Source organism: Mytilus californianus, unplaced genomic scaffold (genome assembly GCF_021869535.1).
Source record: "Mytilus californianus isolate M0D057914Y unplaced genomic scaffold, xbMytCali1.0.p SCAF_7, whole genome shotgun sequence".
Classification (NCBI taxonomy): domain Eukaryota; kingdom Metazoa; phylum Mollusca; class Bivalvia; order Mytilida; family Mytilidae; genus Mytilus; species Mytilus californianus.
The window spans coordinates 81,128,323-81,150,642 of NW_026262723.1; the positions used below are offsets into that span (position 1 = coordinate 81,128,323).

General features: G+C 30.5%; 1 protein-coding gene and 1 pseudogene across 1 annotated transcript; both read left to right on the top strand.

Annotated features, from left to right (window-relative positions):
• The first annotated feature begins 1,148 nt into the window (after positions 1-1,148).
• On the top strand, positions 1,149-17,448 carry LOC127709535 (acidic mammalian chitinase-like). The gene is made up of 5 exons (XM_052215139.1): positions 1,149-1,259; positions 15,103-15,296; positions 15,798-15,882; positions 16,786-16,910; positions 17,280-17,448. Exons 1-5 carry the CDS (start codon positions 1,149-1,151, stop codon positions 17,446-17,448), a joined length of 684 nt encoding a protein of 227 aa, XP_052071099.1.
• A 523-nt stretch (positions 17,449-17,971) lies between these two features.
• On the top strand, positions 17,972-22,225 carry LOC127709536 (acidic mammalian chitinase-like; annotated as a pseudogene).
• Positions 22,226-22,320: the final 95 nt, after the last annotated feature.

Below are 22,320 nucleotides of genomic sequence, written 5' to 3' on the forward strand. Positions count from 1 at the left end.
ATACTTTTAATTTCTTTGTTAACCCTCTTGAGTTGCGTTGTGGCCATTACTATGTAATATTATCATTTCCGGAAATGGTGCTTTTCTGTTGTACTTTTTATGACATTCATAGCTCATTTAACAGCATAACATTCAAAATAAGTTATCTCAAAATAAGTACACATAGTTATCTTACGATTCTGAAAATAGTGATTCTGTTATTTATTCTAAATAGAGTTATTTTTTTTTCCTACCTGAAAGTGTTTATTAAAAAAAAAGTGTTGTGCACTTTAAAAAAAAATTCGGTCTGCACTAATTTTGCTATCCCTAAAAGCTAAAAATAAAAAAGAAGACATTTATTACCTTTCTATTCCGAATGAAGCTTTTATTTTCTTTCTTTCAGGTACTGATGGGATGTGTACGTAAAATAACTGTTGCATGTAACTGCCAGTCGAAAACTATGGTTGTTAACATTATTGACTGCCTAGCATGAAGAAGCGTGATTCTTTTATTTTAACACAGCATGTTTCTCATACTTACCAATCTTCAAGAAGAGAAAAAAAAAACGACAGTAAGTAGGAATGTATGTCAAGCATTCTTACTCTGAATAAGGAGAAGCTAATATTATAATACAGATTTGTAAGTCTGTTTTAATGGAGAGCAAACGATCTCTCGCACTCGAAGCCAAAAGGCTACTAAAATTTAATCGAAAAGGTTTGTTGCATTCGAAGCGCTTATTCTGGATTACATTAAGAACAGCTGCTTTGTAATTTGATTATCAAACAATCCTTAATTCTGTATTGGTGAATGGTGAAAGTTTCATCATACAGTTTGTAATCTTTTTTGTACGTTATAATGACATACATACTTTAACTTATACAGTTCAGTAGATACTTATTTGTGTTTTCGGTGCTGATGGTTTCTTTTTTGCATTGTGAATGTTTTTTTTACAATAATCTCAGTCAATGTCATTGTTGAAAGTTGTCTATATAATCTTGATATGCATGACCCTTAGACGTTTCGACAAAGCATTATATCATTGTTATGAAATATCATGTTTATTAGTAAATAGATCATTTATATTAAGCAATGGACATCTCCAAAACATTCAGACAAACCAACAGCCACTGGAGGATTGCAAAAAACGTTCTACAAGCACAGATGGGGGAATGTACTCGAATACAGATGTTCCATTTGGCGATTCCGCTATATATTCATTAGCAAAGGATTATAGTGACCCTAGTAATACTATAGAAGTACCAGATAAACAATATGACAGGGTAACATACATGGAACCTCGAAATACAGATGCAGACAAGCACTATGATCATATAACGGAGAATCATTATCAGAATCCTTATTCGTAGTATGGTTGGTTTTCTCGGATAAATGTATTGGTATCATTATATAACTTACAAACACATTTTACCTCGTTTCTTCGTTTTAAAGTTGCTGTTGTTTTACTAATGATTTGCTGTTCATTTCTTAAAATTCGTCCATTCTTTTTTCTACCTAGTCAATCATCGTTCTGCTTTTCTTTTTCGATTTTTCGTACCATTCCTTCTATCCGGCGTTTTGCATTTGCGCCGATTTGCATTTCATTTGCGCCGATTTTTTATTTCACTTGCGCCGATTTTTTCTGTCATTTGCGCCGATTGTGTACAGGTAGATTACAGGTGAATGTTATTTCTTATTTTTTATTTATCATTACAAATCTCTTCTGTTGAAAATTATAACATGTATATAGCTGTTGTGCCCTGCTCACCACGGGGAGGTGAAATAAGGATTTCAAGCAATAGAAGTCAATTTATGCGAATGAAACGATTCAGAACTGTTATTCGTCCTCTTACAATTTTCAACGGGTGTTAATCATATATAAATACTTTAATAATACGTAGTCTAAGAATACATGACATCTGTCATCAGAAGGAGCTTTTTACCAGTGTAATTTGTTTTGTCTTTATACTCTGTTTAAAAATGTAAACTAAAACCAACAGACTGGATTTTCCTCCACCAGTTTATGTGCCAGATGAAAACGACAACAATCTATTTGCAGGGGACAACAGTTATATACATGTTATAATTGACAATTTATAACATATGTACAACTGGCTTACGGAAGAGGTTTATATTGATAACTAAAAAATAACATTCACCTGTAATTTACATGTGCTTAATCGGCGCAAATGAAAGAATCAAATCGGCGCAAATGAAAGATCAAAACTTTTTAAAATCGGCGCAATTGTCATACGCCCCTTCTATCTTTTAATTAATGATGGAATGAGCATTTTAAATTTCGTCGTCCGATCGTCCTTTAAATTTGTATAAAGCTTCTTCTCTGAAAATAGTAACTAAAGAGGAACAATACGTAGCAATAAATCTTCTAAGAGTGTCAAAATTCAAATTTATGTCCAATGACCAACTTGACTACCATTTCTGAAAATAGTACATCTTGGAACAAAGAAATGCGCATCAGGTACAGTAAAATTGTTACCGTTTATGTTATTCTGAAAATCTTGTTAAGACACAATTACCATGTGGGAGGGGTGGATAATTCATTGTCAGCTTTAAAATCACTTAAGGATTATTTCAAAGATTTATAGTGTAACCTGTAGAATAATTGAAAAGTAGATTCAAACATTTTGGAAACTGAATACCCGTACCATACATTCAAAGAAGGTGTAAAAAGATTAAATTTCAATATTCAGTCATTTTTGATAACTTCATGAAACAGTGGTAAAAGAATTTTAGATGTCTAAGATCTTCTCATTTCTTTATGAATGGAATTGTGGTAAAAAAGAATTGAGAGTGTATCAGTTCTTCTCATTTCTAAATGAATAGAATTGTTTGTGCATATTTTTGTCTACACATTTAAGGTCTCACATGTCATTCTGAAAAGGGAGAATATACCAAGTTGCAAACAAATACCATTACTCGAATAAAAGCAGATAGTACCATGGCCAAAGAAATATTATTTAAGAACAAACAATTCGCAAAACGCTACACAAAAAAACTTAAGATTGAGCAGCACGAACACTAGGTGAGTACAGGGTGAACTCTATTCTTCCTGGATGGTCAGCAAATCCTTCTCCACTAGTGAAGTCCGTAGTGTTACTTCGTATCAAATCCGTTGATGAAAATAGTAAAGTGGATTGGAAGTTACACATGTACATAACAGAATTTATCATATATGAAGGTCCATAAGGGGGGCAGGATGCATAAATCTGCTTCTGATTTGCATTTTGATTGCTGAATGCTAATTTTCAAGACACATGAATGCTTAGAATATAAAGGCATGTAAAATTCTTAAAAAGCATTGAAAATGTCTGCGTTTTTTGTGTAAATTTAAAAATAAGATATATAATAATTATGTTCTTTCTTTTCTATTATTTATTTTATAATATGAGTGTAAATTAAAATTATAAAGCGTATGAAGACACTACTTCTTTAAATGAATGAGAAGATGTTAGGTAAACGGTAATGACCTTTTTGACTCTAATTGGGTTTTGTGTATATGTTCCGGACCATATGAGTATTTGGACCTTACGCGTATGGTCATGACCATATGAGTATATACTCGTTTGGTCATTAATGGACCGGACCATATGGGTATTTAGACCATATAGGTATGTTTTTTAATAAATATAAAAAACTTCACAAAGCTCATTCTCCAAACCCAAAACGGCTAAACAGTTTCTAAATGATTTCCTTTACCTTTGACCAAGGACGTATAACTAACATAGCCTTTGCAATAGTCAATTTTAAGCCTTTATCCTGTCGATTGTTTCGTCCGTAAGTGAAACCACAGACGTTGGAGCATTGACCCTTTTTTTCTTTTTTCCTGAGTGCTTAAATTTTTTTTTGAAAACAAAATTCTTCTAATTTCTACTTATTTTCATTTAAATGATGTGTTCTTGTTCCGATTCATACGGTTTTACTGTTATTGTGAGATCGTATGAATAGGAATTAGAAATCATAAAAAAACTAATATCAATTTGAAATATTTAAGAAATTTTAATTTAGTAAAGACCAATTTAATTACCAAAGTAAATAAATAAGACAAGATGATTTAATGTAATAAGTGCCTTCGATTAAAACAATTTATTTCTTGTTCAACATTTCGTTTAGATCTTTCTAGAAGTTATTTTCAAAAGTCGACATTTCTGTTTCGTAGGAACAAGTCGATAATGACCACGCAAAGAAGATTATACTATAATACTTTTAAATTGTGAATACAATTCACTTTATTTCATGTATCATGTAACAATGGTTACCATATGATTGTATAAATGAAAAATTCATTTTAGAAACACTTTATTTGTGACACCTTTTCAATGTTCATCATGTTAATTACCCGGACCATACGCGTATGGTCGGACCGTTTGAGTATATACCCATATGGTCATGACCATACGCGTACGGTCCAAATACTCATATGGTCCGGAACATATATAAGATGTATTTTAAAATTACAGAAAAACCACTCTGTTTTTCTTAAAAAAATTGATATTAATTTCGAGGTTTTAGGAGTTAATGTCTACGGGCAGAAGTAAGTTAAAAACTTTGTCTTACTTTGATGAATGGTTTTTAGTTTTTATATTGATAAATACCAAATATAACTGTTATAATAAATAAGAAGATGTGGTATGTTTTTTTTTCTCTCACAAATTTACCAATTTTTGAGAGAAAAAAAGAAGATAAGTATAACATTTTTTTTATTTCTTCAACTAAAATTTTTATTGGCATTTTCTTATTAATTTTTTTAGTTCGTAATGCTTTTTGTCATGACTTTTTATCATGAAAGGTGATCAATACCGTTTTGTTTAGGAACTTTTGTTTTAATATAATCCTATTTATTTACACCCTTTTTTGAATTAATGTAAATAAAAGAAAGGTGGTTTAGTAGTAAGGATTTTTCGTCCGCTGACGGTTTTCAATAATAATTATTAACTACTTACTCGTCTTGTGCTGCTGCACAATTTAATGCACTCCATATATGTGTATATAAGGGAGAGAGTCTATGGGAAACACATTTTGTGCAGGCCTGACTGTTAATCCATGATGACGGTTCTAATAACTTGCATTTTCGTCGTCATTTTCTGCACATTCACAATGGTGTAGATGTTGTTATATTTCTTTTTATCATTGTTTTATAGTTGTTGTCGTATCGTATTTATGTTTATTTGATATTTAATTATTTTTTTCTTTAAGTGCAAAATGTACAAATTTACATGGTAGTAACCATTTTAATCACAACCGGACCAAAAAAAAAAAAAAAAAAAAAAAAAGGAAATGGAACTTTTCATTTCTTTTTTGCGTCCGTCATTTCAACATATTTTTTTCTGAAATATAAAATAATTTAGTATGCAGTTGTGTTACAAGAGATTACAGATAACATCAGAGTTTTTTTTATTGCAAGACCCTTTTTTTTAAATATCAACAAAACAAATATTGTTTTAGGACATACTAAACCTTATTTTCCCTTGTACTATGGGAATCGAAAATGATCGTTTTATTTTGCTCAGTTTGACATTTATTTAATTAATTCTCCTTCCAACATTTCAGTAAGGTCTACCTACTAACGACTTATAACTTAATCACAGGTTATGCACAGTACCTTTAAGTTTGTTATAAAAATAAGGATATCTGGTATAATTGCCAATGAGACAGCTACCCACCAGAGTCAAAAGGACGCTGATGTAAACATCTGCAAGTCACCGTACGGCCATTAACAATGGGCAAACCCCATTCCGTATACATAATAAGCTATAATAAACCCTGGCATGACAAATTGTGAAACAGTTCAAAATACATAAACTGAAGGCCTGATTTATGCTAAAAGCAATAAACGAAAAACAAATATAACAGACTGTAACCAAAGATAGTGAAATGACTTTATTTCATTTATGAAATTTTGTTTATAATTTTTTTTGAGAGCAAAAAAAACAATATCCACATTACGTGGAATTTTAATATGTGTTGCTTCAAAAATCCAAGAATTCAGATGGTGCCAAAAGTCTGCTACAATATGACAGCCCGACAGTAAGTGTTCCATAGTCTCTGGTTCTTTGCAAAATGTACATTAAATACAATGTACAAGGTTCATCTTGAAAATTAGAGTATTTGTACTTAAGATACGTTGAATAATTCTGTATTGAAACCAACACAGCTTTGTATTTTTTGAAAACACATATATACATGTATATAAATTTTTTTCTTCAATGATTAACGGCTTTTTCTAATTAATATTTTTTTGTGTAAATTACCATTTCTCGTTATTCTATATGTCATGTCTTTCACATGTTTTTGATAATTGGAATACATATGTTTTACTTGCAATGTTTTGTATTATACATGTACTAGGAAACATTTAACTGTGGCAAGTACATTTTGACGTTTGCGATTTGGTGCTTTTAAACCGTGTTAATTTTTAATTCATTGGACGTACCTTTGATATATTTCTTAAACTGTTAATAGCGCAAATTTATGATAACCTATATTTGTTGCATTTAATTAGAAGATTCAGTTCAATAAAAATTTCAAACCGAGCAGAAAACAACCTGTGCAAAAAAAAATAATCAGAAAACATTGGATTTTTTTCACTTACTGATTTTGGTACCTACAACTATCCTAACATTCCATGCGAAACGTTATTTTAGAAAGTAGATTCGTATTGTTAATTGTCTGCACAAGTGTTTTGCGTCACACAAATTGGGACTCAAATTAAAATTTTCATTTAAGTAACACATTCGACGCGGATGGAAGAATTTTTTAAAACAATTGTATTTTAGTTTACTTTTAGTAAAACTTGTCATGCTTTTTCAGTTGAGATTTTTACTTAAAGTGCAATATTTGTGTACATCGTTAATTGTAGTTTTGCATTGTTACGGAAAAACTGTCAATTCCTAAAAATTTTATAAATGTCATATTAGATCAATTTTAAAAACCTCTTTCAATGTTTACTTTAAATGGCAGTAGCACAGCAAACTTGTGTATTTTGGTTTAAACAATAAAATTACGTCTTTCTTAAAATTAAAAAAATAACCATATTATAAACGCATGGAGATAGCTCAAAACGGAATATTTTGAGATTTGAATTATTTTGAGTATTTTTTTTCAAAAACTGTATTAAAAGGATAATCATAATCAAAACAAAATATTTGTTGGAAGTTAAGCTATATATTCCTTTAGGGAATAAATTACTTCATTTTGGTCAGAGATTCCTTCGATGCATTTTTTTCAAAAACATGTAAACGTTGGTGGTTTAGATAACTTATCTAGTCAAGATACCTTATCTGTGATTGTATGGGGGTATAATATATTATGCCAAAACGTGCAGAGACATTTTAAATAGATGTTGTAGAATTTATATTTATGTACATATTTATTTTCTTTAATGATTAACGACTTTTTCAAAGTAATTATTTTCATGTAAATATCCGTCTCTCGTTATTCTATATGTCATGACTTTCACATGTTTTTGATTGTTGTCATACATATGACGCGCATGGATGAACTTTTGAAAATGATTGTATTTTAGTTTACGTTTAGTATAACTTTTTATCATTTTTCAGTTGATATTTTTTTTAAAGTGCAATATTTTTATACATAGTTAATTTTATTTTTGCATTGTTTATGGAAAACTGTTAATTCTAAAAATTCTATAAATTTCATATTAGATCCATTTTCAAAATCTCTTCTAATTTTTACTTTAAATGGCAGCAGAACAAATACACATGAGTACTTTGTAATAAAATGACCTTTTTCTTAACAAAATGAAAAAAAAAAAACATATATTAAATGCATGGAGATAGGACAAAAACGAAATATTTTGAGATTAGGAATATTTTGAGTATTTTTTCAAAAACTGTATAAAAGGACAATCTTAATCAATACCAAATATTTGTTGGAATTTAAGCTTTATATTCCTTTCGGGTACAAATTACTCTATCTTGGTAAGGGATTCCTTCGATTCAAAATTTGTCAAAAACATGTAAACCTTGATGGTTTAAATAACTTATCTAGTCAAGATACCTTATATGTGATTGTACGGGGGTATAATAACCATTTGTGTGCCAAAACGTGCAGAGATTAGGCGCTTTTAATTTATGTAAATGTTTTAGGTGTAACACCACTAATTCGGGCCCGGCTAGAAAGCACATACCAGAAAGTAGAACATATTTAACACAAAATAGTTCCTACGCATGAGCGTAACTTTCAAAATATGTAGAATATTTAAGTATTTTTGGTATCAAATGAAAGCTGAATGACTGATGATCATTGTAGAACACTTTTTGACATATAATTTAGAATATAAAAAAAACTGCACCAAATTTTAAAACGAGGGTACATTTTGCCTGTTTGTCAGATCTGTAGTACCTGTTTTGGTACATCCGAAGTTCCATGAACAAGTTCTTTCTTATATGCCATTGAAGGTATGTTGATTTTTTCAGTACAAGACACCATAAAGTGCTGCTTTGACAAGCAATGATTGTCACTTTATTTGTACTTAAAACAAAAGAGCTGTGCCTGCTTGAAATTGAGGAATTTAACATAGAAAGCAATGGGGCCATGAATTAGTGGCGTACTTCCTTCATTGTGCATTTGATATATTTCTGAAACTGTTAATACGAAATATATGATAACCTATATTTGTTGCATTTGATTTGAAGTTTCAGTTCAATAAAAATTCAAACCGAGCAGAAAACCCGCAGTGCTGAAAATAAATCAGAATACATTAGACATATTTTTCACTCAAAGATTTTGGTACCTACAACTATTCTGACATTCCATGCGTAACGTTATTTTAGAAAGCAGATTCGCATTGTTAATTGTCTGCACAAGTGTTTTGCGTCACACAAATTGGGACTCAATTAAATTGTTCATACATGTACCCTTTTCGACGCGCATGAATGAAATTTTGAAAATAATTGTATTTTAGTTTACTTTTAGTATTACTTTTCATGATTTTTCAGTTGATATTTTTACTTCAAGTGTAATATTTTTGTACATAGTCAACTTAAGTTTTGCATCATTTATGGAAAAAACATAATTCTAAAAATTCTATAAATTTCATATTGGAACCATTTTCATAACGTCTACCAATGTTTTGCTGTAAATGGCAGTAGCACAGCTACATCTGTGTACTTTGAGGTATAAACAGTAAAATGACTTACTTCTAAACAAAATGTATTAGTCAGCCCATATTAGTAACGCATGGAGATAGCTGAAAACTGCAATTTTTAAAATTTGAAATACTTTTTTTTTGTTTTGTTTTGTTTTTTTGTTTTTTTGTTTTTTTTCAAAAACGATATAAAATGGCCAATCTTAACCAAAACCAGATTTTTGTTGGAATTTAAGCAAAATTTTTCTTCCAGATCCAAATTACTTTATTTTGGTTAGAGGTTCCTCCGTTGCAATATTTTTCGAAAAAACATATACAATTTGACGGTTTGAACTTTTACTTTTCTAATCAAGATTTATATTGAAGAAAAGGTATCTGTGATTCTACGGGGAGTAATAAATATCCGTTTGTGTGCCAAAACCTACAGATACATTTTAGTAGACGTTTTGGAACTGAATGCCTTGTAGATATTTACATATTTCTTTTTGTATTTTCTTTAATGATTTACAGTTTTTCCAAGTAATTGTTTTATGTAAATAACCGTCTCTCGTTATTCTATATGTCATGGCTTTCACATATTTTAGATTATTTTAATATATATGTATTTTTTACTTGCAATATTTTGTATTTTACATGTACTGAGTAACATCTAACCGTTGCAAGAAAAATTTACGCCTTTGATAATGCGATTTTGGCGCTTTTGATATATATGATTTTTTAATTCATAGCACTTTTGATATATTTCTGAAACTGTAAATAGCGCAAAAGAATAATAAAAAAGTGTTAACAAAATTTCCGAACTCCAAGGTAAATTCAAAAAGGGGGAGCCCATACAACATGATTAATTCAAACGCTCGACTATATCAACCAACGGAACGAATGCGAAAGACCTGTCCTGACCTTTAATTGGTGAAACGTTTCAATTCAATAAAAAAAAAATTAATATCAAGTAGAAAGCACTCCGTACAGAAAAAAATCAGTAAATAATGAACCTGTTCTAGTCAATCAATTGTTTTGATACCGACACTAACGTTACATTGCATGCAAATTTAATGAAAGAAGAATCGAATTGCATCACACAAAATGGTACTAAAATTAAATTTTGCATACCTACGTATACACTTTTCGACACATTGATGAAGTTAAAAAAAAATGTATTTTAGTTTACATTTTAGTTAAGCTTGTCATCATTTTTCAGTTGCAATTTTTACTTATAAGTTGAAAATATTTGTTCATTGAAAATTATAAAATCATGTAAGTTTCTTTCATTTTGAATTAATTTTTTTGTAAAAAAATGTTTTACCAAATAAAAGTAAATTGGTTTCTTGGTGTTTGTCTTAATTTTGCATATTAGTAACGACACCGTGTGGCAGAATGTGCGTACATTCTTTTGACATATTGATGATTTTATGGTACTTCAGACATAAGTTATAGAATTGATTCTTTACTGTCACACGTGGTAGAATGCTATTGAATTTGTTCCAAACGATTGGATATTCAAGCAAATAAAATATGTTTAAACTAAAAAGATAAGTCTAACCTTAGCACATGATGAATGCTGTTAATTGCTTTTTGATGCTTTTTGATGACATTGGGCAAAACTGATTGACGATGATGGAAAAATATATATTTTGAAATATTTTTAAAAGGGGCTCATCGCCTTCTACCAGTCATTTCAAACTTTAAGAAGGGGGATATTTAAAGAAGTCTAATTTATATTTTAAGTAAGAAATAAGAAGTCAGGGTTTAGGAGGCAGCAATGAAGAATATCGTTGCACTGCATCATTAAAACCCCTTTCAGATCCATTAAGAGAATCCCGCTCGATCTGATTACCAAGGACAATGTTCAGCTAACTTTAAACCATATAACTCATGGTAACGAGAAATTGTTCGTTGAAAAACTTACCATTTATTAATGAGCATTTAGTTATTGAACAATTACTTACAGATACAATCGTGTATCCAAAGGATTCCAAGAGACACACAAAGAAATTAACCTGGTAACAAAAAATGTATGTGAATAAAGAGTAGGCATCACCACGATTCATACATGCGGTGTAATAATGTACCTATCAGAGAGACGACTGAATACTTGGGGAGGATTGTGAATTGTCAAATCTAGGTAGCAGCTTGCACTATTGACTGTTACAAAGTACATGTTGGTGACACTTGCCTATTCCTGCAGTTGTGATGGGCAGTGACTGCATTTTTAATCGGGCAAAAAATGCTTGCTTCATCATGTCAGAAGCTTATACAAAACAGAAAGTGACCATAACTGTATGAAAAATCGCTTTTGAAGAAATTTAAGAATCAGAAGAAGTTTAGATTCGGTACAAAAAGTCAAAAATTGAAAGCAACAAACGTGACCAGCAAAATTTGAATACTAAATATTAAGAATTCAAAATGTTTCAAAAGACATAGGATAACGTTCACTTTAGGCAAAATGGTGCATTAATTGTTATCTTTAAAATAAAATATAAAAATGGCCTAACATGGATCTAAATTGGTGTATTTTATAGGCAATAACGCTATGTAAACAAATCTTTCCATAAGAGTATATTGTAGGCTCCAAAGTCAAATTTGTAAAATGTTTAGTTTTTTGACCTGATTAAAAATCATTAATATCTTAGGACCCATTCTAACACTGAGTGAAACCACTCCTTTCTCTCCACGAAATGAAATGATGTTATTTCCAAAGAAAAAGTATTCAGTTAATTCCAGTATTTTAAAAGGAGATGATAAAAAATGTGAAAAGTCAACAAATGAATGACCGGACAACAGACGAAAAGCAAGGTCATTAGCTTATAAAGGCCATTTTGGACACAGGAACTAAAAACGTACTGACATACCCTCTAATTTTACTTTTTGTCTGTTTTCATTGTGTTAAAGATTTTAACGTTCTTTACAAATATGTCCTATAAAAAGTACAAGACTAACGTATTTTTATTCATAAAGAGATAAGGTCATATTGACGTATTTTAAACACTAGAAATATATAAATCAGTAATGCCCATGCTATCATATTTCATTTAAGGTCTTTCAACTGTTAAAATGTTATGCACAGTATTACGTCTTAGTACTTGAATGGAAGACAAAAGATATTTCATAATGACCAGTGCACTATGTAAACAAGTGACGCATTGTTTGACCAGTCATGTTTACTTACAATAAACTACGACTTTGAATATTTCAAATACGGGAAAAAATAATATTAATTGAAGTACGGCTAAAGTAATTAAAAAATAAGACGGACAATTAAAATGATAAATATATCTCAAGTCATGGGTGAGCCTCAGAGAATGTGTAACGGTCCAACCGGAAACTTGATATACAAATTGTGGAAATAAAAACTGCCAAAGATCAGTTATCGACGGTAAGACTGACCAAATACTGACAATGATTATTCAGAGACTACTATTAGTTCTGGTAGCTTTATCATACTATATAGCAGGTATGTATTTTAAAGTACTTTTATCATATTTTTCTGGATTCAATATCATTATCTTACTCTCCTGGGGTTCATTTTATTTGTAATTAATTTATTTATTCAAATGCACAGTTATACCCCAATGAGGTTGATGGCATGTAGACATAAAAATAACAAAATAAAACAGTTCACAAAACAGCACAAGAATAGTAAAAGTACAAGACATGATATAATATATATATATATATATATATATGCAGTTGAGTCCACTCTCCTCAGTGACCATGATTTTTGTTTTAAAGAAATGTTTTTCTCTCACATATATCATAAACATATAGTCTTTGATCGGATCATGTAAAGAAACGTCTTGAAAACGTGAATAAAAAAAAAATCAACTGTCTACCATATCTCACAATGCAAACGAGGAAATAGGTGGAGATATGTAGTTATTTGTGATAACATCGACCCTCGGGGTTTGTGTTATTATATGCTGAGACAGGTCGTCTTCACCCCATACATGTCATATATATTGTCAGTAAAATATCAATATCTTTTTTAAACCAGGAAGTTTAATATATTTTTAGGAGAATAAAAGGTTTTTATTTTGCATTTTAAAAGAATTGTATAGAACTATGTCAGTGCTATAACTTTGTGTTTAACTATCATTCGACTTTTTAAATTTTGTGAACCGTTAGCTGTGTTTTATGGTTACGAGACTAAAATATAATGAGTACAAATGAATATTTTGAAAATCAATGCGTTCCTTGGGGACGGGGGGGGTGATAACAGTCTTGATTTTGGGGTAAAAGTGTGTCACTGGATTGGAAAAATTGGATCCAAATTGACGTGTATTCAATAACATAAAATTAAACACATGATAGCTTTATTTTACTAAATAAATTACCAAAATGACAATGAATGAATTTTGTAAGATCATGTTTTAAATTAAAAAAATGTAGACCCTTTATTATATAAGAAATGTCAATGAACACATTAAATTTCGTGCTTTTCTTCATTATGAATGCTCAAACCTAAATATTATAAAGCAAGGGATGCCTAAATACGCTGCAAAGATACATCCGACTTTTAAATCCATATACATGTATTAGTATACACATTTTAATCTCAAAGAGAATATATGTATATTAGATTAGAACGGCAATTCTGTATTTTAAAACCAATTAAATTTATTCTATTTACAATCATGGAACAGTATACAGTCCTTGGATGGTGTAAACTTCACACTAACACCATATACAATTACACCATTCACCATACACCATTACACCATACACCCTGTGCCATTACACCATACACGTTACACCTTTGCACCATACACCTTACACATTACACCATAATGCAATTTAATTTCAAAGAAAGCGTGCCACTACAAAGTTATTTATATATTTTAAAAAACGAATTTTGATCACAATATTGTAAATCATTGTATAAAATTAAAAATCAGTTCTTATCAATATTTTGCATAGTTTTAAATGTCGTACACCATTCATTCACACCATTCCCGATCGCACGTTACACTATTACACTTAGTCTTTGGTTTTCTATGTTGTGTCATCTGTACTATTATTTGTCTGTTTGTCTTTTTATTTTTGGCCATGGCGTTGTCAGTTTGTTTTCGATCTATGAGTTTGACTTTCCCTCTGGTATCTTTCGTCCCTCTTTTACACCATTCCCCTTACACCATACACCATAGCACCATACACCTTCTACCATTGCACCATATGCCATACACCATTACACCATACACGTTTTTTGGGAAGTTTACACCATCCAAGGGCTGTAGTTGATCTTTGCATTAATACCAACATAGCCCCAGAGGAATCTGTCAAAGTAATTTGATGAAAAATAGTAGTGAAATAATATTTCGAACTAACCAGGATATTGAAAGACATAAAAAAAGCTATATTACTTGTATGTGACAGTTATGAACACTTTCTTTTTTATTTGTTTTAACCACCGTCAGCATTGATTGTTTGTTTAATGACTTGACTAGGCATGAAATATTTACGTGAACATATGCGTCCGAGGACAAATTTGATAAAACAAAATAAGACAAAACTTGCAATAAAAGACATCCGAAATCCTAAATAGATTAATTTGCATCTAAAATATAAAAAAAATTAATCTTCATGTGAATTCGAAATTGTCGATTAATTTTTAGATAATACTAAAAATTTGTCAAATTACATATTTGCATTTTTTGTCATCTCTAAGTATTATAGAACAAGAAATGTTCATATGTAAAAAAAATATTGAAGTTAAAACCTCAAGTACAAACATAAAGCTGTGATATTGTGAATATCGGTAAATTAAAAATGAGCTTGTCGGTGATGTGAACTTGTCTAACTCAAAGATCTTTATAATTTGAATTAAAATTTTCAGCAGTTAGCGGATATCCCCTAATAAAATTGATAAAAACTGAATTATGAAAATGCAAATATTGAAGCTGTAAATCTGCAATATCGTCGTTTTATCATTGCTTTTTAACTCCTTTTTCATCTTTAAGGTATTTATTCTCTGTATGAACAATATATTTATTTCCATATTTTAGAATCCACAACATATTTTAGAATCCACAGAATACAAAAGAGTTTGTTACTACACTAATTGGTCACAGTACAGACTTGGTACTGGGAAGTTCCTCCCTAGTGATATAGATCCATACTTGTGTACACATATTATCTATGCATTTGGTAAACTTCATGGCAACATGATACAGAAACTAGAGTACAATGACTATGAACTGTAAGATTTAGTCGACAATTTACAATTACTTTAAATGAGTTCTTGACCTGTGTTGAAGGGAAACAGTAATATCAGATAAAATTTAGTTTGTTGGTTGATAAAGATTGCATTTTTCGATAAAACATAGAAGACAGAAGTAAAAGTACAGGAGTTGTCATCGAAATTAGGTTTATTTATTTATCGGGTTTATAGATAAAATTGAAACAATCTGGCAAACTTGGTATCTATGATGAGTTTATATTCTATTGTGTATATAAAATAGAAAAAACAATGGATATGGGGTATCCTTCCATGACAAAAATCAGTACATGCACAGCAAAAAACACAAAAAGCAAAGGAACAGGGGTTGTGTTTAGTTCAATATAAGATTCAAATGTGTTTCTCAAAGAAATGAATAAAGAGAGCTAAAGTAGCCACGAAATCGGGTACCAAACATTTCAAAATGAAAGTAGAAGAAGGAATTTTTATTTTGAAATGTTTTTTTTTATATATTTATGACAGCCATGCTCAGCTAAATGATTTGAAACGACAAAATCCATCATTAGAAACATTACTAGCGCTAGGTGGTTGGACCACTGGAAGTGTAGTATATTCTCAGATGTCAGCACCCACGATTCAAGGGCAGAATTTATTAGTTCAGTTATACAGTACCTGAGGAAATATATTTTCGAAGGATTAGATATAGACTGGGAATATCCATCAAACAGGGGTGGTAAACCTGAAGACAAAGTCAACTTTGGATTATTAGTTCAGTTATAACTATTTGCATGTATGTTATAAGACCGTATGTTTCAATATAAAAATGAAAAGTAAATGCAGAATATAGTTCTTGATATACTGTCAGCAACTTTCGTTGTGTATTTGTGCACTTACTTTCTTTGTTATAATTTCTCCATGGCGAGTTCTAGAGCACCGTCCCTTGATGAATCTTGCACAGTAGCATTGTCAACCCCTTCTTGCTGTGCACTAGTCATGAGGAGAACCACTATTGGGGATAATCTTATAATATCTGCAGCTGGTTCTGAATGACCTCCCCTTTATGACCTCTGCATTGTGGTGATGTAAAGTTCCTCACTGCTGTGCACTGGCCATGAGGAGAACTACTACAAAATGAGAAACTATATGTCTGGTTCTTTTATTTCCTGTTAATAAATTTTATATCTATTTTTTTTATATATATATAAAATCGATCTCATTACACTAAATGCTTCATACTGTAATACAATCCTATATTGCTCATATTTTTCTGTATTTCTTTGTGTATTGTGTATTTTCACCAAAAACTTGCATGCTTTATAATAATTATTATATTATGATGTTTATGTATCTTGCCTGCTAAGGGCCCATGATTGGTAAAATAAAAAAAATGTCTGATGTCTAATATCTAATGTGATATTGAGTCTCATTAACGCTTCCTTACTTCTCTCATTCATATTGGTTCTACACTATTTATTTAAGATTATATATGTCAAAAATCCTTACGTAACAGAAACTTAAAGAAGCCTTTGATGCAGAATCACATACTTCTGGTTTAGTCTGTCTTCTTTTGACTGCTGCAGTAGCTGCTGGAAAATACACAGCAGATACCGCATATGATATCCTCACAATGGCACAGTAAGCTATTTTTGATATATTATTTTTTAGTATCATAAAAACCAATAGATGTAAAGTGTAAACACTCAGATACGTATCGGAGTGTTTGAGATCCCAAAACTGTTGGCTTAATATTCTGTAGGCCTCTTTCCATTCTATTTTTCCCTTTATACGCGTGCAACAATGATAAGATACAGGTTGTCTAATCATTTTCATTGTATTCATTACAATTTATTCATAAAAGTTTTGTTCAAAACATTAGTTCGTATTGTTTAGGTTGTGGTACATTGTATATGTTATTGTGTTGGGGATTATTCAATTCAACATTCATCTGTTACAATATTTGCTAACATTATGTTGCATTTTTACAATGTTTACCTATTTTTATAGGTACATGGATTTTATCAACATTATGTCTTACGACCTTCATGGATCCTGGCAATCTACTACAGGACATAATGGTCCTTTATTTCCTAAGTCCAATGAATACGGCGATCAGAAATACTTAAATATTAACTTATATAAGTTAAATAATCTCCGGATAGACTGGGTTGATTAAGGTGTCAATATATACAATCTTTTTTATTTTATTTTCACAGATCTCTTAATATTTTACCTCAGGTTTAACGTCAAGAAAACCATGTATATCCTGAATTATGCATGTATCACTTTTCTTTATATAAAAAAAAGAAGATATGGTATAACTGCCAATGAGACTACTCTTCACCAGAGACCAAATGACATAGAAGTTTACAACTATAGGTCACCGTACGGTCTTTAACAATAAGCGAAACCCATATGCATATTTTCAACTACTACATTAAATCTTGAACTGACACATCACGTTCTGGGAGTAATCTAATACTAAAAATAGCACTCTGGTTTTGTGATAAGCATGCTATCTATCCTAAACTTTTAATGTAAATGCGTGCATAAGTAAATTTGTGCTCAATATTGTCAAAATATATTTCTCATTCAGAAAAGTTTACTCTTGAGCACCGAAAGAAAAATTAATTATTGGTTTAGCTGCGTACGGGTGAACATTCACATTTTCTGGTAGTCAGACAAGTATCGGAGCGGCGGCTAGCGGGCCAGGTATAAAAGGACAATATACCAGAGAATCTGGATTCATGTCTTATTATGAGGTATTATATATTATACTTTTGTTTTCAATATCTTTATGTCTTGCAAAAACATTCGTATGATTTGTTTAAACAGGCTTTATTGTTCCATTTCGAGCGTAGATTTTTTTAACGTGTATTGTTTTCCCTGAAAGCAGTACCATTTTGTTAACCATTAACAAAAACCCATTAAATAAACCATAAACGAATCTCATTTTCAACACAGCCATATTTTTTAGCATATTTTACAAATGCACATCTACATCGATATTCTCCTGCGACTGTTGTCAGTCTTTATTCTATTTTTTTTTTATAGTTTAGAGTATACTTTTGTCTACAGCTAAAAGTCTTAGAAATAATTCTCATCAACAATATAATTTTTACAAAGTTAATATTATTCATGGAAATTATCATTGTAACAGATATGTGCTCTTAAAGAAAGTGGAAAAGGTCGGACAGTGTACGACAGAGAAAACATGGTTCCAAATTACTGTGGATTCATTTTTATTCGTGAAATACCAATTTTCGTGGGTTTCGTGGGTCACAGCGAACCACGAATTTAAGAATTCAACGAAGAATAATCCCGAGAAATGTGTATGGAGTCGGATGTTTATTTCCGGTTATGTTATGCAGTTCTAGTATAGTGTTGACTAGCTATAAACATTGTACCATAACTCGTGTTTTTATTGAAAGAAGATACAAGTGTTTTGATTAAATCAATAATTAATATATCGAATATCAGTGATAATTTACTTTTTAAAATTGATTAAACTGTTCATGGAAAATAACTGCAAGTTGTTAATTACCGTGTCATAGTTTGGTTTACTGGTGATTAAAAATCAATAGGATTAAGTACGGGGATATTGCCCGTAGGCAATATTGTTTATGTATATGTAAGAGAATGATAATCCCTTTCTTCATGAATAAGTACGAGCGTTAGCAAGTACTATTCATGAAGTCAGGGATTATCATTCTCTTACAAACTTAGAATATTGTAAAGTGCTCAAGGCTCAAATGATCTATTCAAGAATTAGTTTCATTGTCAGTACAATGTTTATAATTGATGCATGACTTCCTTTTTCGGCATGTCATTTACGGATAAGTTTTAGTGATGTGAGGATTTTCTTATCATTTGGGAAATATTTTTATAAAAAATGCGTTATAGATATTAGGTGACACAACAGTAGAAAAAAAGGTATGAATTGTATGTTTCCTGATTGTGAGTATGAATGTAAATCATGTAATATTTTAGTGAGGAATTATCCTTTTTTATTTACAGTTTAAATCAATTAATACATTTGAGTTACAACTAAATTTTATTTCACAGCCAATAATTTAGTCCGGCTTTTACATCAAATACTGTTTCATTATGTCAGGGAAATGTTCAAAAATAATGCCCTTAAAAGTTATTAATACTGTTTCATTATGTCAGGGAAATTTTCCAAAATAATGCCTTTAAAAGTTTTTAATATGTTCAAAATTGAATTCCTGTTTTTTTTATATGAATACATGTATTGGAAATAACTATTCTTCCCGACCGCTGATCAAGTAATCAAAGTTTTGGAAAGCTAAAGATTTAGGTTATTTTTTATCTGAAAGATTTTTTAAAATTTTTTTTTGCATTGATTGGTATTGTTTAATTTTATAGTAATTTGAAGTTATTAATATTTTCATAATAAAATTCACGGAACCAATTTTACTGCACCAGTAAACTTCAACTTATTTTGAGATTTTTGTTTGTTTCACAATTCAACTTTTAGTCAGTTTCAATTATTGTGTGATAAATCCTTTCAATCTGATAAATGTGCTTCGGGGCAGTTGTAGAGACTCTTTGTTTTGAACTGTTACAGTAAATAGACCTAAATAATAGGATAATCCCTTACTAAGAACATGATTTACATTCATTCTTCACAATTAAGAGGCATCTAATTCTACAATTTCATTGGTCGAGAGTACTTTGCTATATTCTAAGACAGGAACATTTATTTTCACACCTTTTACTTATATGACTGTTTATTATATCGTGATTAGGGAACTGAGCTTTCAATTATAGAGTTTTGAATGCCTTATAAAATTTCGACAAGAATTTATAAATTGTTAAACAAACAAATAATAAATTGTCTCTGTCCATTATTGTAATAGAAGTTTCCAATGAACATTTTAACCTAGAATGACCAAGCGAGGATTTTGACAATTCAAAACTTTTTCAATGAATTCCTTCTTTTTGTTTGTTTTATTATTGATCAAACCAAGGAGGTTATATGCTCTATTAAATCAAAACGAAATCCACGTATTACGTATCTGAATTTTTTTTTTTTGTTATCAGCGATCCACGAATTTACGTATACCACCAAATGTCTTTTTTTTCTCTATCCACGAAAATTGATACCCACGAAAATAAATGAATCCACAGTATACCAACGGTTCATTGTGGGTTGGTTTCGACGAATAAGTTAGTCTTCAAATTAAAGTTAGCATTCAGTTTGACCATTTATTCCTTTGAATTATAAAATCCGGGTTATGAAAGTGTCAAATTAACATTAGAAAAAAAATAAAAGTGACATACGCAAAAATCTTAAATTGTGTGAACACTAAATATACTAAAAATCGTACGTGTTTTGATGAAATCTATTCAGTAGATGCAGTAGCAAAAAGAAAGATTGCTGATATTCTAGTATACTAAATATTATAGTATACTAAGAAACCATTGTATTGTCTGCCACTCAAATCAACTACGACAACAAAATTAACCATGTACCACTATGTTTTTTGTTAGTAACAAACAAGGACAAGTATTCTAGATTCAAACATTAGCATACTAGTTTAATTTTTGGCATTTTATTTCACGGGTGAAATTTTGAATCTGGAAACTTCAGTTTCAATATTTCTATAATTTTTGCAGATTGAATGGTTGGTGTCCGAGGGATATGGTGGTGCCATGTTGTGGTCTCTACCTCTTGATGATTTCAAGCAGACATGTTCTAAAAGTAATCGTAAATACCCTCTTTTAAATACAAATAAGGATGGACTGATAATTGCCTAGAATGGTGGCACACTTACAACTCCTGCAGTCCAAACTGTAATGTCTTCTGCAATGCCGACAACATCAGGTCAACGAAACAGGGAGGGTCTAGTTCAACGACACAAGGAGGATCTGGTTCGACGACACATGGAGGAACTAGTTCAGGTATATCGTACAGTGAAATGAACAAAAGGGATAACAGTTAAGAGTTGCACAGAGCGCGAAATAATAACAAGGTCAAAATGAATCTTTCGACACCATTATTCTGAAAAGCTAATCAATGTCCAATGCATATTTCCAACATTCCAAAAAAAGCTTTTATAGGAACATTCACAATTATTAGATTTAAGAATCCTACATAATAATAAAAAATGACACTTTTTCAATCCTTTTATCCCATTATTTTTGAATCAGTGCGAGCTACATTAAATCCGAAAAAAATAAAGCAGGTGCAGATTGTAACATTTCTCATTAAAGAAATTCAATTGAAATATGGCAAATAAAGGACTAATATTCGTTTGTTTTATATTGTGATCTAAAAATATAAACCTTGTAAGAGCTAGATATAATTTACATATCAAATTATCATTGATACCCCATGTCTGCCACACAATCATAATTTTTCAAAGAATCAATACAAATTCCTATTTATAGTATAAGTATAAATATTTTACTTGCGTGGCAATGTTCTGTTTTCTGCCTTTTGGTCGGGTTGTTCTCTCTTTGACCCATTTTTCGTTTCTATTCTCTATTCTATATACGACATTACCGGTTGGCTAAGATCAAACTTTAAATTTGTATGATAGATCCTTTTTTCAAAATCTTAGAACTTGAGTTACAAATGCTACCCACTTCAAGCACTGTGAAAAAAAAGTAATATTAATTTACAACAACATACCAACTAAACTTTTGTCGGTATGATGAATATTGCCAGGTTTAAGATTTAAAGGTACAAACATGCAAGTTGTCAGGCTAACAGCTTTTTAATATATTGAAACAGTTTAAATTTGCAATTCACCTCAGCCTATTAACTCTTTCAAATCATTTCTGCTACAACTTTTCGGTAAAAATAGTCTAATCGTAATTTTGAATCATATTACAGGCTATCCATGCTCAATTCAGTAGACGCTATGCTGATCCAGAAGATTGTTCCAAGTTTTATAATTGTGAAGGAGGGGTGGCATTCCACATGAACTGTTCAACTAATTTACTTTATAACTCAAACAGAAAATACCGTGATTATCCCAGCAATGTAGTCTGTACCATAAAAACAAATGTATCAAACAAG

Excerpts from the sequence above, each read along its gene's own strand:
- LOC127709535 (XM_052215139.1), top strand. The coding sequence starts at position 1,149 with ATGTACTCGAATACAGATGTTCCATTTGGCGATTCCGCTATATATTCA. Across the intron at positions 15,297-15,797 it reads GAGTACAATGACTATGAACT|CCATGCTCAGCTAAATGATT; the intron begins GTAAGATTTAGT and ends TATTTATGACAG. Across the intron at positions 16,911-17,279 it reads GATATCCTCACAATGGCACA|GTACATGGATTTTATCAACA; the intron begins GTAAGCTATTTT and ends CTATTTTTATAG.